The sequence below is a fragment of the Coregonus clupeaformis genome, chromosome 13, assembly GCF_020615455.1.
Source record: "Coregonus clupeaformis isolate EN_2021a chromosome 13, ASM2061545v1, whole genome shotgun sequence".
NCBI lineage: Eukaryota > Metazoa > Chordata > Actinopteri > Salmoniformes > Salmonidae > Coregonus > Coregonus clupeaformis.
The window spans coordinates 51,998,890-52,012,944 of record NC_059204.1 but is presented as its reverse complement, the minus strand read 5'-3'; the positions used below and the strand labels follow the sequence as shown (position 1 = coordinate 52,012,944).

General features: G+C 41.9%; 1 protein-coding gene across 1 annotated transcript in view; it reads left to right on the top strand.

Moving 5' to 3' along the window:
- The first annotated feature begins 373 nt into the window (after window positions 1-373).
- spns2 (spinster homolog 2 (Drosophila)) overlaps window positions 374-14,055 on the top strand; it is a 133,971-nt gene continuing 120,289 nt past the window's right edge. The window contains exon 1 of the mRNA XM_041894558.2: window positions 374-831. Coding sequence (XP_041750492.1) covers window positions 600-831 — 232 coding nt within the window. The 5' untranslated portion in view covers window positions 374-599. The remainder of the gene's footprint in view (window positions 832-14,055) is intronic.

Sequence of the window (14,055 nt, the reverse complement as noted above, 5' to 3'; positions counted from 1 at the left end):
ATATATTTTTGAATGTTTCACAAATGTTATTTTTCTGAAATTCCTCTGAGGAGCCTCCACTGCATCAGGTATAACCCTAGTAAACCTGTCCTGTGTCACCGATTCTAGCACATACTACATTGTTGCCACATTCCCCATTGTTGCCACCGCTTCCCCTAAAAATAACAGAATAGTGAATATACAAAGCTCTCGAGGACCTGCGAGTGCCACTGGGAAATGTTTTGTGACAGCACACCTCACTGAAATTGCAATTCCCCGCATTCTCTCCAGACATCAGGTGCCAGTAATTTTCAAGGAGGCGGAGTTTTTAAGTCAGTTCACACCCCCTCCACTAGGACTTCATGGTACTGAGGGAAAAACCTAAGGAGCGCAAGAGCCCGTCAGTGCTGTCAGTGTGCTGGTAAAATATGAGCCATAGCGAGACGCGACTCCCTCTCAAACACTTAACAAGACGACATCTTCAACGCGTCTAATATCTTATTGCGAGGAATCACAGTTGGAGATTTCTAACCGTTTACTAGGCTACCTAACATTGATCAATTGTTCCTTCTGTGCGGTGTGGCTGATTCTCTGTTGCGCTGGATCTGTCGTGTCAGAAGATGTGTGTGGAGAGCGATGGATGCGAGATCGAGGGCTGCAGCAGTTCGGATGAGGTGCACACTCTCTCGGGCAGCATGAGTCCTGGACTGAAATCCAACCCGGACCTCCATCCCTGCAAGCCCGGGCAGAAATTCCGAGCTGCGCTGCTTAGATGCCGGTCTCCGGCGGCTGCGGCTGGGATTCTCAGTTTTGGGAATGTGCTCAATTACATGGACAGATACACTGTGGCAGGTAAGAGCCCAACATTTCTCTTTGTGTAAATGCAATTATCACATCCCAATGAGGGACCATCGCACAAGTGTAGAATTAATGTTGTTTATTGTATTTTTCTTTCTTCTTCTATATAGCCCATGTACAGTGCAATTAGAACACATAGGATACAATAGCCAACTTTGTGTGAGCCCTGCTCTCTCCAATGAGAGCAATCGAACAATGACCGGATTGCCCACGCACAGTGGGCAGTCGTGGCTATTCACTGTACAAAGAAGCAGCAATGTGGTCTCCATATTCAATATTTGCTATTCTCACATAGATTATTTATTGGCAGGATTTGGGGAAAGGTGATTAAATCAAATATATCAGTTCCTTTTATTTGTGGGGTATCAGGCAGGAAAGAGCAGGGGCCTTGAGATATTGATTGGCACTGTCCTGAATAATCGCACATCAATTAAGATCGCCTTGTGTCACTCAGGGAGGCTGCTGCCGTGCTGTTGCTACGTGCGGTAGCTGTCCAGCTCTGGCTTGATCTGTCAGAGGTTTTGAAGCGCTTTGGAATTAGGGGGGAGAAAAGGCCAAATTCATACCGCTATAAGACCCAAAGCACCCATGCTAATTATTATAGGGTTATAATTACAAGATTGTGTATATCGAAATAGATATCAAAATAAATATACAAAGAGGTGCCACATAGCCTACCCTGTTTCTGATATGGTCCCTCTCTCTCTCTGATGACCCTTCCAGGGGATGTCCATATTTTATTTCTCTGGCCCATATGTGGAAGGAGTTTTGTGAAAAGCCTGTTTCATTTAGTGTCTTTTAGTTGCACCAACACCACTGAAAAAAATGTATTATCTATTGCGTAAAGTGCCCAAGATGGTGTGTTTTCTCACACTGCTGCATTTAATCAAAGTTGTGAACAATGTGTGTGTTTATTCATCCACAACTGTCACATCAGATGTGGGGAAGAAAATACTCGTCAAATGAAGTGAGAGAATTTTCTTGGAAATGTGAAGCACCCTCAGAGAGTTTCCCTATGCATATGAGAATGATTTCCCTGCTTGCGTTTTCACAAGAGACCAATACTTTTGAAAAACACTTTTGAATAATTAACAACTCCTACTATGAGACTTTAAAGTATCTGTCCAGCGTTCCAGATTTCTATGAAATATTACCTTAAAATTTGTGACAATATGAATTAAATTATTGTCCTTCCAAAAAATTATAATTAAGGATGTTAAAAAGCAGCTTTGCTCTGTGCCCCTGCTTGGCCTGTTAGGAAACAACAGAGTGGTTTAGGTGTATACTGGTACAGCTCAGTCAATGAGACGCACATACACTTGGATATTCAAATTAGCGCCAACATGGGGCCACTGGGGCAGCCTGCCCGAGCCCGGCTGCACCTAGTCAAATAATATGGATGGATTCAGGATTTGGAAATGCACAATGGAACTACTAGGGCACTTTACTATAACAGCAATACATGCAGACTGAGTCATTTCTGTCCTTTTGCTTTATCACTATATTCCTGATATTTTTGTTGTTAGCTACCTAATGAGCAAGTCGTGAAGCTACTTCTGCTACCTATACGAGTCAACAACAGCTAACTAGGTTTCCTCTTGACATATAACTTTTAGCTACAAATAGGATTTAAAATAGAAGGGAATGGCGAGATGGTTGGTGTGTGGAGGACTTGCTTTCTTGTTGGTTAGCCAGCTAGCTAAGTTAGCCATGATAGCTAATGTTAGCAAACTGCTTCTAAATAGCCAGCAGGCCAACTCTTACAAACCACGTAATTTGAAATAGAAGTGACTGGCGAAATACTGTAGTTGTTCCATTGGCTTTGTCCTTTTTGCTAACACCAGCTGTGGCTTGCTTGGCTTTCTAGCTAGCTTGCTTGTGTGTAGTGAGTGCGTACTCCTGAGACTGTGTCTCCCCTAGTCTCGAGAAGGATCCTTCTCCCCACTGGGCCTGTCTCGGTCAAAGAGGATGTCATGTTCCAAGCAAAAAAACATATATATTTTTTTTTTGATTGAGTGGTTTTTCTCTAATTTATGCTTTGGCCACAACTACAAGGAAAGTCAACAACATTATTTTGGTATGAGCAAACCAAATATGAGCTTTTAAAAATGAGATTTTCACTGGACAGTTACTTTAATCTATCCCTCCCTGCCTCTGGTCGGACCTACCACGTTTCCATAGAAACCACACTGCAGTTAACCAATACATTTTTTGGAGTGCTCAATTTAATTTTACGCATGATACTCCTCCTTATAGTCAGTGCTGGAATAGTACTTTGTGAAAGGATAGCCTATGCTGGATGCATATTACAATGAGCTGTCCAAAATAATGCAATACTGTGACTAAGTTATTGAGGTATAAAATAAGATATTAACATAAATCGTGGGACGATTATCAGGATGTAATTTTCAGTTTGCTAATGGCTTTGAAATGTCTTATTCTCGTTGTTTTAATCAGTGACTAATATAACGTAATTAAAGTAATTAAATGATCAAAATGAATGCGTCTTGCACTGGCTCTCCAAATTTCCCAAACTGGAGATACATTTTTTAACATCATCATAATATCAGATGAAGTCTGAGGAATCCTTTATTTGTGGGAGTTTAGTTTGTAGACTGACAGCATTTTTGGCACAGCTATCCTCTCCATCTTATTATGTTGCACATGTTTCCAGTGTACCTTCTCCGTGGACTATAGGAGCAGAGCTGTCTCCCCAATATAATACATTATAGCAGACACAGTATAGCAGTGGCGTGTTATATCACCGTGTGGATTGTTAGATTCATTTTGACATGTTATGCATTAGTAATGAGGCTGTGATTATGTAACGTGTTAGTTTGTTACTGCAGATTGCTCGGTGTCCAAATGTTGCCCTCATATTGCGCAAAATCAATCACTGGACCTGCGCATTCTATTCGATAATGGAAGTGAACGAGATGCCAATAGAATTCAGCTTTACGCATCTCTTCCAAACCACATGCAGGACTTTGTTAGTCGCTATGGATGGGGCTAAACATACTGCCGCAGCACGCAGCAAGGAGAGCAGTCTGTTCATGGCGAGGAGGACATGCAATAGTAGAGAGAGCGATATTGTGTAGCCTACTGTAGTGTAAAGTACTGCACTGACTAAATATATCATCCCCATCTATTTTACAACATTGGACCTACAATATATTTAGAAATTAATTTGCATGATATTTAATGTGTTTATATTCGAACACGTTCATGTTTAGTTGCCCAGGTGTTTCAGTTGGCAACCAGTTCAGATATAACACAATGTACAGATGAAGCCTTATGATTTACTGCGAACACGTGTCTTCACAGTGTACCAGATGGAGGGAGATTGCCAGTAGGTAGGTGTAAGTAGGCAGGGCTTCTGTCAAAGGCTATATCATCACATTCAGATTCACACAGAGGTGATGTCTTCTCAGTTGGGTTACTATTGTTTTAGAGGCAGTTCTGCCTGTGATTTTAAGCTAGATAGATATCACCACTAGAGGCAAACAACAGGGGCAAAGCCTCGAGCTTCTGAATGATCTATTCTCAATGGGAGAGATAGTTAGCTTAGGTAACCTCCTTCCTTCCCTGTGCCAAGAATGTGTTGATGTACAGTTGCATATCTAATCTCAGCATATATAAGCACCATTCAAACACAATGCAGATAGTTTGAAAACCCACATCCTTGTCAAACAGAGTTACAGTACAATAACAATGGGTGAGTGAGCTGTTCATCATAGCTGTTTTCTATTCACACCTCCCTTTCCTGCCCTTACAAAAAATTTATAATATCAATTGAATAAATGCTTCAAAAAGCATGCTCAAATCCTCAATGTCACTTCAAACCAAATGTTAGAGCAACCCAAATACCAAAGCAAGTTGCACATATATAATATTGGAGGATATTATAGGAATAACTATTTTTGGGAGAATACACACCAATACAGCACTATGTGGACATTCAGAGTGTAGCTGGTTTTTATATTGCATTTCTACCAAGTATTCATACCACTGACAGACTTCTATGAGCTGTTTTGACTGCAACTAAGCATATATGTAAGATAATTTAGATTTTGTACACAGTCATACCTAGTTATAACCAGTTATAACCATAGGCGAGTACATAAGGTGCTCCATCTCTGCAGGTGCACTGTGTATCTGTTCAAAATCACTGATACAGGTCCCCCTCCACCCTCTGGTGGTATGGATAACTTGAAGAGAAACCTTGATTCAAATAAAGGCCCTATCTATTAAATTACTATAGGTGGAATTAGGTGTTTTTTGGCTGGGGTCAAAATGAACCCAAAGTACATTTTGATACAGAAACACTAAACCATGATTTCGATTTTTTTAAGAACAAGTTGATTGACAAAGTCATGAAAATTGAAAATAATTCAATAAACCACCGTTGGGGGTTAAAGAAAATATTCACCCATTTTGATTGAATCGTTTTTGTGCGTCTCTAAACTATGTTTTATCGGTTCCCGTGGTCATTTCATGTTTTCATGTGTATCTGAGCTATTCGCCATTCAAGCAGGCAGAAATACATATGATGCAAAACTTTCTTTATCCTCACAATGCCAATTTGTTTTACATTTACATTTACATTTTCGTCATTTAGCAGACGCTCTTATCCAGAGCGACTTACAAATTGGTGCATTCACCTTATGAGAGCCAGTGGGACAACCACTTTACAATATTATTATATATTTTTTATATATATATATTTTTACATTGCATTGTTGTATCGGTTTATATTAATTCCAATAGCAAACACATTCACACATTTTGAAATACATTATTAAAAATTCCCTATTAGTCCTGTGTAGTAAATGTAGCAAAAACCAATGGACAGTTAACAATAACGGAAGCTAAAAATTGCTAGCTAGGACGAAATGGATGGCTAGATATCGCCTCTCACTAAGCTAGCTAGCAGTTAGCAATTAGCATGCGGCCATTAGATACACATTTCATAAAAAGTAACCTTCTAAAATACATATAATTAGCGTAGTTCATATGTACACATGCAAATACACTCAATATGAGCCCTCGTCTGTAAAAAATGTGAACTTGCAATTCCACATGTGAAACTGCAAATGTGATTTCCATGACAAACACTTCAGTAATGGACTGGAAAACAGCTCAATTGGGCTTTTGTGACTCCGCTCCTTCCCCCATCATGTGCATCTAGTCTTTACAGTTTCAGTGGTGTTGAGAATATAATGATTAGCGAGGTAAATATCAAACAATTGAATTTTCTACCCAGATACTACAGTATAGTGTAGATTATTGACTGGGGGAGCACTTCTAGTGCTGTGTCAGGAGCAGAAGAGTGATGGAGAGAGAGAGAGAAGGAGAAGAGAAATGGAAAAAGAGAGAGAGAAAAAGAGAAAGAGATGGATAGCGATGGAGGGAAGGGGCTGCAGGTGGATTGCAGCACTAACCAACCCTTGTGAGGGAAGCTGCAATGGAGGTCTCCTCTCCATTGAGTGCATGTGGTGCAGAGGGAGAGGGGGTCCCTTCACCACCACTGCTACTGACCACTGCCTGATGTATTATGCATGTGCAGCATGTGCACAAGACCCTCCGAGAGAGAGGCCGGGGGAAGAGGAGGAGCGAGGAGGGAAGCAGTGACCTGGCTGGACTGATTTACTGAACACAACAGAAACATATACTCTCTCCACCTTTACCTAAAATGACCATCTCCAAAGTTCCTCTCCTCTCCTGCTGTATTCTGACCGACATGGTGTTGGTGTTAGGGTAATTAGTGTGTGCTGTACATCTGCGGTGCTGGTAGTAAAGTGTTCAGGGGGAGGGGGACTGTGGGTGATGTTGTGTGGGTCACTCCTGACTGTGTATGCCTCCACCCTCTCTCCACAGCATCTCTCTCTCTCTCTCTCTCTCTCTCTCTCTCTCTCTCTCTCTCTCTCTCTCGCTCTCTCTTGCCCTCTTGCTCTCTTTTGCAATTGTTTGACCAAGTATGATGGATCAGTACAGAGGACACAACAGCCCTGGAAACGGGGACATGATTACGATTATTTTCCAGTCGCCCTCCCTCTTCCTCTCACTTCCTCCACTCCCTTCCTTTTCCCTCCATCTATCCCTCCCTTAATCCCTCTCTCCTCGTGTCAGGTGCCCATTGTACTGTATCCCCCCCATACACACACACACACACACACACACACACACACACACACACACACACACACACACACACACACACACACACACACACACACACACACACACACACACACACACACTCAGGGTTTTCCCCTCATTTTAAGTGGGGCTGTGTGAGGGAGGGGCTGACTGCAGTACAGTGGTAGCTGAGTGGTGAGGTGTCAAAGGAGAGTGGACACACAGCAGAATGCAGGCTGCGTTTAGCCATAGCTTCCTCCTGCCTGCCCCTCCATCAAAAGGTCCTTGTGCTTCCAGCCATTACATTACTGTAGTGTGCTCTCTGCTGTTTTATCACTGCTGCATTGTCTCTCAAGCTGACAGAGGCAGCCCGGCTCCTGCCACCCATCACATCGCCTGATTCTTCTTTCTGCACCAATGATCAGAGAATTACAGGCACACACATGCACACACACACACACACACACACACATCATGCAGTTTCATTCAAAGTCACACGTATGTACAAAGACAAACACTGTACGCACACTGCTATTCATTATCTATCTCTTGCCAACATGAACAACAGAAAGAAAACTTATTTCTTTGTTGATTGCTGTTGCCAGATGTTCTCTACTGGATTTGATTGAGTAATTTAACAAAGTCGTCATTTACTGCCAATATTCTTTATAGAAGCCGTTTCAACCCAATGTGGCCATTTAACAAGGAGAGACAGGCCTGGAATGGCACAATTAGAACGAATGGAACTGTTACGTTTTAAAGAGGGATTTCTAGATCTGAATACTACTGGTCCAGGTTTGCAATGAAATGCACATTTACATAGGCTTACTGAACAGACAGAAAACAACACACCTTTAGAAGATGTCCCAGGCTCATAAAATGAGATTATAATAAAATAATCCTCTGGAAAAACATTTCAGTCCACTGGAATCAACAAACACATCCATCCATCTTTTCCAGCCTTCAAACTAATTTAGACCATGCAACATAAAAAATCCTCCCTAAAATGTGTTTAATATATATATTTATTATATTATATATATATGTTTATAATATCCGTTTCCCTCCGCTCTTGTTAATGCTCTGTCATTTGCCACTGCTCTGTGTTTAATTGAAATACATGCTGGGAACTAGAGAGAGTGCTGCGGAGCACACAGGGTGTATCCCAAATGACACTCTATTCCCTACATAGTGCACTGGTTTTGACCAGAACTCTATGGGCCCTGGTCAAAATGAGTGCACGACATAGGGAATATGGTGTCATTTGGGACACACCCACAGTTATAACTTCTGTGACCTCCACTATTTGCTCTCCCGGGTGTCTGTCTTGGTAAACAGACACGTTGGTCGGTTATGGTAATATGTTTTCAGTCAGGCAGAGTGAGGAGCCAAACCCACGTGTGATGGAGAAATGCTCATAGGTCCGGGCCTGCCATGTGTCTGCGGCTGCGTATGAAAAACGTACTAGCCGTCGAATCCTTGCCTCCTACGTCCTTACTACCTCGATTCCTCTCATTGCAAATTGGAGCTAGTATCATTTTCAGACACACCCTGTCTCACTGTGAGGTGGTGGAGAGATGGAGGGTGCCAACTGACCCTGCCAACTGACCCTGCTGCCTGCTAGGCTGTGAGGCCTCAGCTGTTTTGGTGGGTTCTGGGTCATCTATGTTTTTCTCTCAGCCGTAACTCAAACCCAGACCGACGAGCAACACCGCCCGCCTCGCTCTGGAGGCCCCGGGCCATGCCATGACTGTTTATGAGTGTTGTTAGGTAAAAACACAGCAGTCTGGGGTGTGTGTGTGTGTGTGTGCATCCTTGAGTGTGGTTGATTTCTTAGCCTGTGATGTGGTTGTTCCCGTCCTACTCTATTTACAGCGTGCTGTGAAGGGGCAGCAGGGCTGTATATTTGTAGAAAGGCAGTGAATGTGTTCTAGTCTTATTCCTCTCCCTTAGATGATCTGCTATGTCTGTAAGCAGTGCTGCTACATTGAAAGTTGCATTGCATTGCTGTTATTGTTAGGTTAAGCCTTGAATCTAGGACTTCCTGGAAAACAGTGGCAATTGTTACTGAGAGGACTATCCTGGCTAAAAAAAGGAAATAAAAAGAAATGAGCCCGTAGGGCTCAGGTAAAAAATAAGGCACTATAAGTAGGGCACTATAAAGGTAACAGGGTGCCATTTTGGATGCCATCTGTGGTTGATTGCTCTGTTCTGTAACTTACAGTTAGTTGATTTGCGATCTAGAACACACTGTCATGAAGTTATCATTCTAAATACAACAGGACCATTAGTGAGAAGGTGATTGGAGTGGAGGAGACTAGGTCTGTGTCCCCAATGGCACCCTATTCCCTATATAGTGCACTACTTTAGTGCACTACCCAAAAGAAGGGCACTATTTAGGGAATAGAGTGCCATTTGGGACCTACCCCTTGAGAGTAAGCGCCAGAGGAGTTACGATGGCCAGTCTAGGGTCACTCTGTACACTCTGTCCAGAGTTTATGGGTCCTGATGGAGACATTCTAGCACCAGGCGTTTCTATGCCTCATGGTTTTTAGGAGACTAGGATTTAGAGTGCTCTCTGAGAGTGTAGGACCCATTAAATTGGATTTAATTTGCTGTCGTCGCTCTCAACGCTCTCAGACCCAGATTCATAGCGGTGGTGTTTCCTCTATTCCCCCATCAGACAGTCCAAGCTCCCCAGCAGATTATGATAAAGACTGGATTAGCTGTTTAGGGGAATATCGGGGTCCACGCGGGGGAGGGGGGCAGACGGCTGGGCAGCACTTAAACTTATTTGAAAGATGTGTGTGTGTCATCCCCCAGTAGCCATCTAAATGCCCCTTCCTCACCCCAAACCCAGCCAGGTTGGAGGGGGTTTAGAACAGTCTAATCTGGGTTCGGCAGATGAAGGGTGGAGACCAGAGTAGTAGATTATTCGTGCTTTTCTCAAGGCATCGGGTTCTATTTAGTCTCAGTCAAACTGTTAATTAGGGGCCTGTGATGATGGGGGATAATCTAGCACCTTGAGGGACCCCCTGGACCCCAGTCCAGTATCATCAGACTTGGCAGGAAGGCTGCAGGGGAGAGAGGTTGACTGGAGAGGAAGAGATTCAGATCAGGATGCACGCACAGTCACACACACACACACACACAAATACACACACACAGACACACACACACACACACACACAGACACACACACACACAGACACACACACACAGACAGACACAGACACACACACACACACACACACACACACACACACACACACACACACACACACACACACACACACACACACACACACACACACACACACACACACACACACACACACACACACAGGGATTCAATTGGGCCAGGGTCTACCAGGGCTGTTCCCCGGCACCTCTGATCCAAACGAGAGCCAGAGTGGGCTGAGCCCCAGTACCTTTGGTTATGCAAATGTTGCCCACAGGGCAATTCCACTTTAACGGAATTACGCTTTGACTCAGTGTTTTCACTTTAAAATGTATGCCAAGAACCATTGATTTAAAAGTTGACCTAACCATACAAGTCTATGCACAAGAAATACTTTAAAACATTTCCACTGAAACATTTCCAAAAACGAATTTAGTGGAAGAACTGTGCAGATGCAAACTTTGGTAATGGAATTACGGTAAAATCTCTCTCAGGTATTTATGCGACCATGTTTCCCAAAAACTCTGTTAAATATCTGCTCCGAATTAAAGGTGCTACACATAGCATTTGTTATAACCTTGGCATTGTAATTTCAGAAAATGTCCATAATATATCTGCAGTATTACTTACCCGCCAGTGTTGTGATTGGCTGTGATATTCACCTATTGATTTCTCCCTCCGGAGCAGCATCTGTTGTCAAAATGGGAATGCTGTTCTGACTTTATGGCTGTGTAATCTAGTGGAAATAGCTCTGTCATTTCCTGGTTGCAAAAATGTTACACTGTTCACTCAATTTCAGATTATGTGAGAAAACAAGCACTGAATAGTGTAGGAAATCATTGTACCATCCAAATCGGCGGGAAATATCTATTCAATAACAAAAAATATTGTTTTTACAGCTTTTTGAATCTAGTGGACCAAAACCGCTGTTTGAAGCTAGCTGTAAAAACTATATTTCCAGCGATTTAGATGGTACAATGATTCCCTACACTAAATCGCAATGCAAAAATTCTAAGAAATCCTATGTGTAGCACCTTTAAGATTCAAAGATGTCTGCAGAAACAATGGGGTGCCAGCTATGACCTGGCACCTTGAGTTTGAAATCAATCTATTTTGGTTATTGAACTATAGTAAGTTAATTGGATTTTCACCCGGTAACGGAATTACGGTAACGGAATTACATAATGGTCCCTGATCTATACTAAACAGCAGTGTTGTAGTACTCGATTCCGGTCTCGAGACCATATATTGAGTGTCTTGGTCTTGTTTCAGTGTAGGATACATTTTTACTCGGTCTTGACTCGGGTTCGGACAATGACTCGGTCTCCCATTCAGTCAGTGCATACAAACGCTTCGCCAGGCCAAATATCCACACTCCTTTCATGACACATTCATTTCTTATTGCCTATTGAAACCTGGGCTTCCTACTTTACTGGTAACATTACTGTCCTTTACTTTCACTGAAAAATATCCTCAAACTTTGTGGCACTCATCAGCATTTCCTTGGTAGGGAAGAGTGGGGAAATTGTGGGGGAAATTGTTTGAAAGTTGCGCCCTCGCTATTAATAAGGGGATACCGGGAGAAGTTCTAACTTATTTTATATTTGATCTATTATAGACCTGTTTGGGTAGCTATCAGTTGTAGAGTTGCTCTCTATTTGCCCTCAGCATTCATCTTTTCACCATTCTGAATGTCTAAAGAATCCATATGTGTATGTTCTTCTGAAATATGAACACAGAACATTTTGAACTCTTATGGTGGCGATTTGACACAATTACAATCATGGTCTTGAATTGGACTCACGTTTTTCTGGTCTCAGTCTTGAATCGGTCTCGGAGCCCTCGATCTTGACTCGGTCTGGGGTATTGTACTGTACTCTACTGTGCTCTACTCACTGTACTGTACTGTGCTATCCAAAATTATGATAGGTTCAGATTTGAACATAAGTGTTGATAGTAGTGTTAGAAATTGCGTAATTCAAATCTGGTATTGGAATAAGAGAAAACATAATCAAGAGATATTCAATCCAAGCTAAATTTATTATATGCAAAATGTATGTATGATAAGTATGTTGGTTCGTATACGGGCTCACTGAAATACCACGCAGGGCAGACAGAGAACTAATCCATTGTTACAGGTTCTTCTTCAAATACTCTGACAGATATATTTCCCACTCCCTGCTGGCCAATCAGAGTAGAGACTGAGCGTGGTTTAGACTTACTCAGCCAATCCGTTGGCGCACCGGCTGGTCCCAGGCTCTTGGCGCATCCCTGTTGCCAGGCATAAGTTTTTATCATAACAACCTGTGGAGTCAGCACCCAAAAGACACCATTCCACTGTACTACGTTCAAGGACGGTTCACAGACAACAAAGAGGCAGTGTTCGTATCTGTGAGAAATACAAGTCTTATCTATAAGAAATACAAGTTTTATCTCATCCTAGCCCCTAACGTTCCTCACATGAATCACAGCCTGTTATGTGAAACAATTCATATCAGTACAGTATAAACCTTTTATGTTTTAATCATTAATGCATTCTTTGTAAGTTAGTCATCCCATCCAGTTATGAGAAAATAGAACCCCACATTAGGTAGCAGGGTTCTTTACATCAACATTATTGTGTTTTGATGTATTTCTGATACCTTTTCAGACTTTTTCTGGTAGATGTTTTCTAAGACCCCTTTTCCATCTGTTTATCTGGAAATCAAAGCCTTTACTTCGGCCAAATGTTTAAGGTGGAAAAAGGTCGAAAAATGTATCTATGCCTTAATTTCCCAAAAATATAGACTTTTAGCTTTCATTTGACACCCAACTTGATACGGTGCCTTCAGAAAATATTCATAGCCCTTGACCTTTTCCAGATTTTGTTGTGTTGCAAAGTGGGATTAAAATGGAGTTAATTGTCTTTTTTTTGTCAACGATCTACACAAAATACACTGTAATATTAAAGTGGAAGATTAATTGTAACATTTGCAAAATATTTATGAAAAATGAAACAATAATATATCTTGATTAGATAAGTATTCAACCCCCTGAGTGTGAGAAAATCATTTGGCAGCGATTACAGCTGGTGAGTCTTTTTCTAAGAGCTTTCCACACCTGGATTGTGCAACAGTTCAAGCTCAAGCTCTGTAAATTGGTTGTTGATCATTACTAGACAACCATTTTCAAGTCTTGCCATATATTTTCAAGCAGATTTAAGTCAAAACTGTAACTCGGCCACTAACCAGGAACATTCACTGTCTTCTTGGTAAGCAACTCCAGTGTAGATGGAGTTGTGTTTTAGGTTATTGTGCTGCTGAAATGTGAATTAATATCCCGGTGTCTGGTGGAAAGCAGACTGAACCAGTTTTTCCTCAAGGATTTTGCTGTGCTTAGCTCCATTCCGTTTATTTTTTATCCTGAAAAACTCCCCAAGCATACCCATAACATGATGCAGCCACCACTATGCTTGAAAATATTGAGAGCAGTACTCGGTAATGTGTTGTATTGGATTTGCCCCAAACATAACACTTTGTATACAGGGCAAAAAGATAATTGCCTTGCCACATTTTTTGCAGTATTTCTTTAGTGCCTTGTTGCAAACAGGATGCATGTTTTCAAATATTTTTATTCTGTACAGGCTTCCTTCTTTTCACTCTGTCAATTAGGTTAGTATTGTAGAGTAACTACAATGTTGTAGATCGATCCTCAGTTTTCTCAGTTCACATCCATTAAACTCTTTAACTTTTAAAGTCACCATTGGCCTCATGAATTCCCTGAGCGGTTTCATTCCTCTCCGGCAACTGAGTTTGGAAGGACTAGGACTGTTACGGTGACCGTATCACCTCCACACCAGCGGTCACAAGTCATGAAGGCAGTCACGGTAATTAGTCTTCTCCAAGCTCTGATGCTGCTGA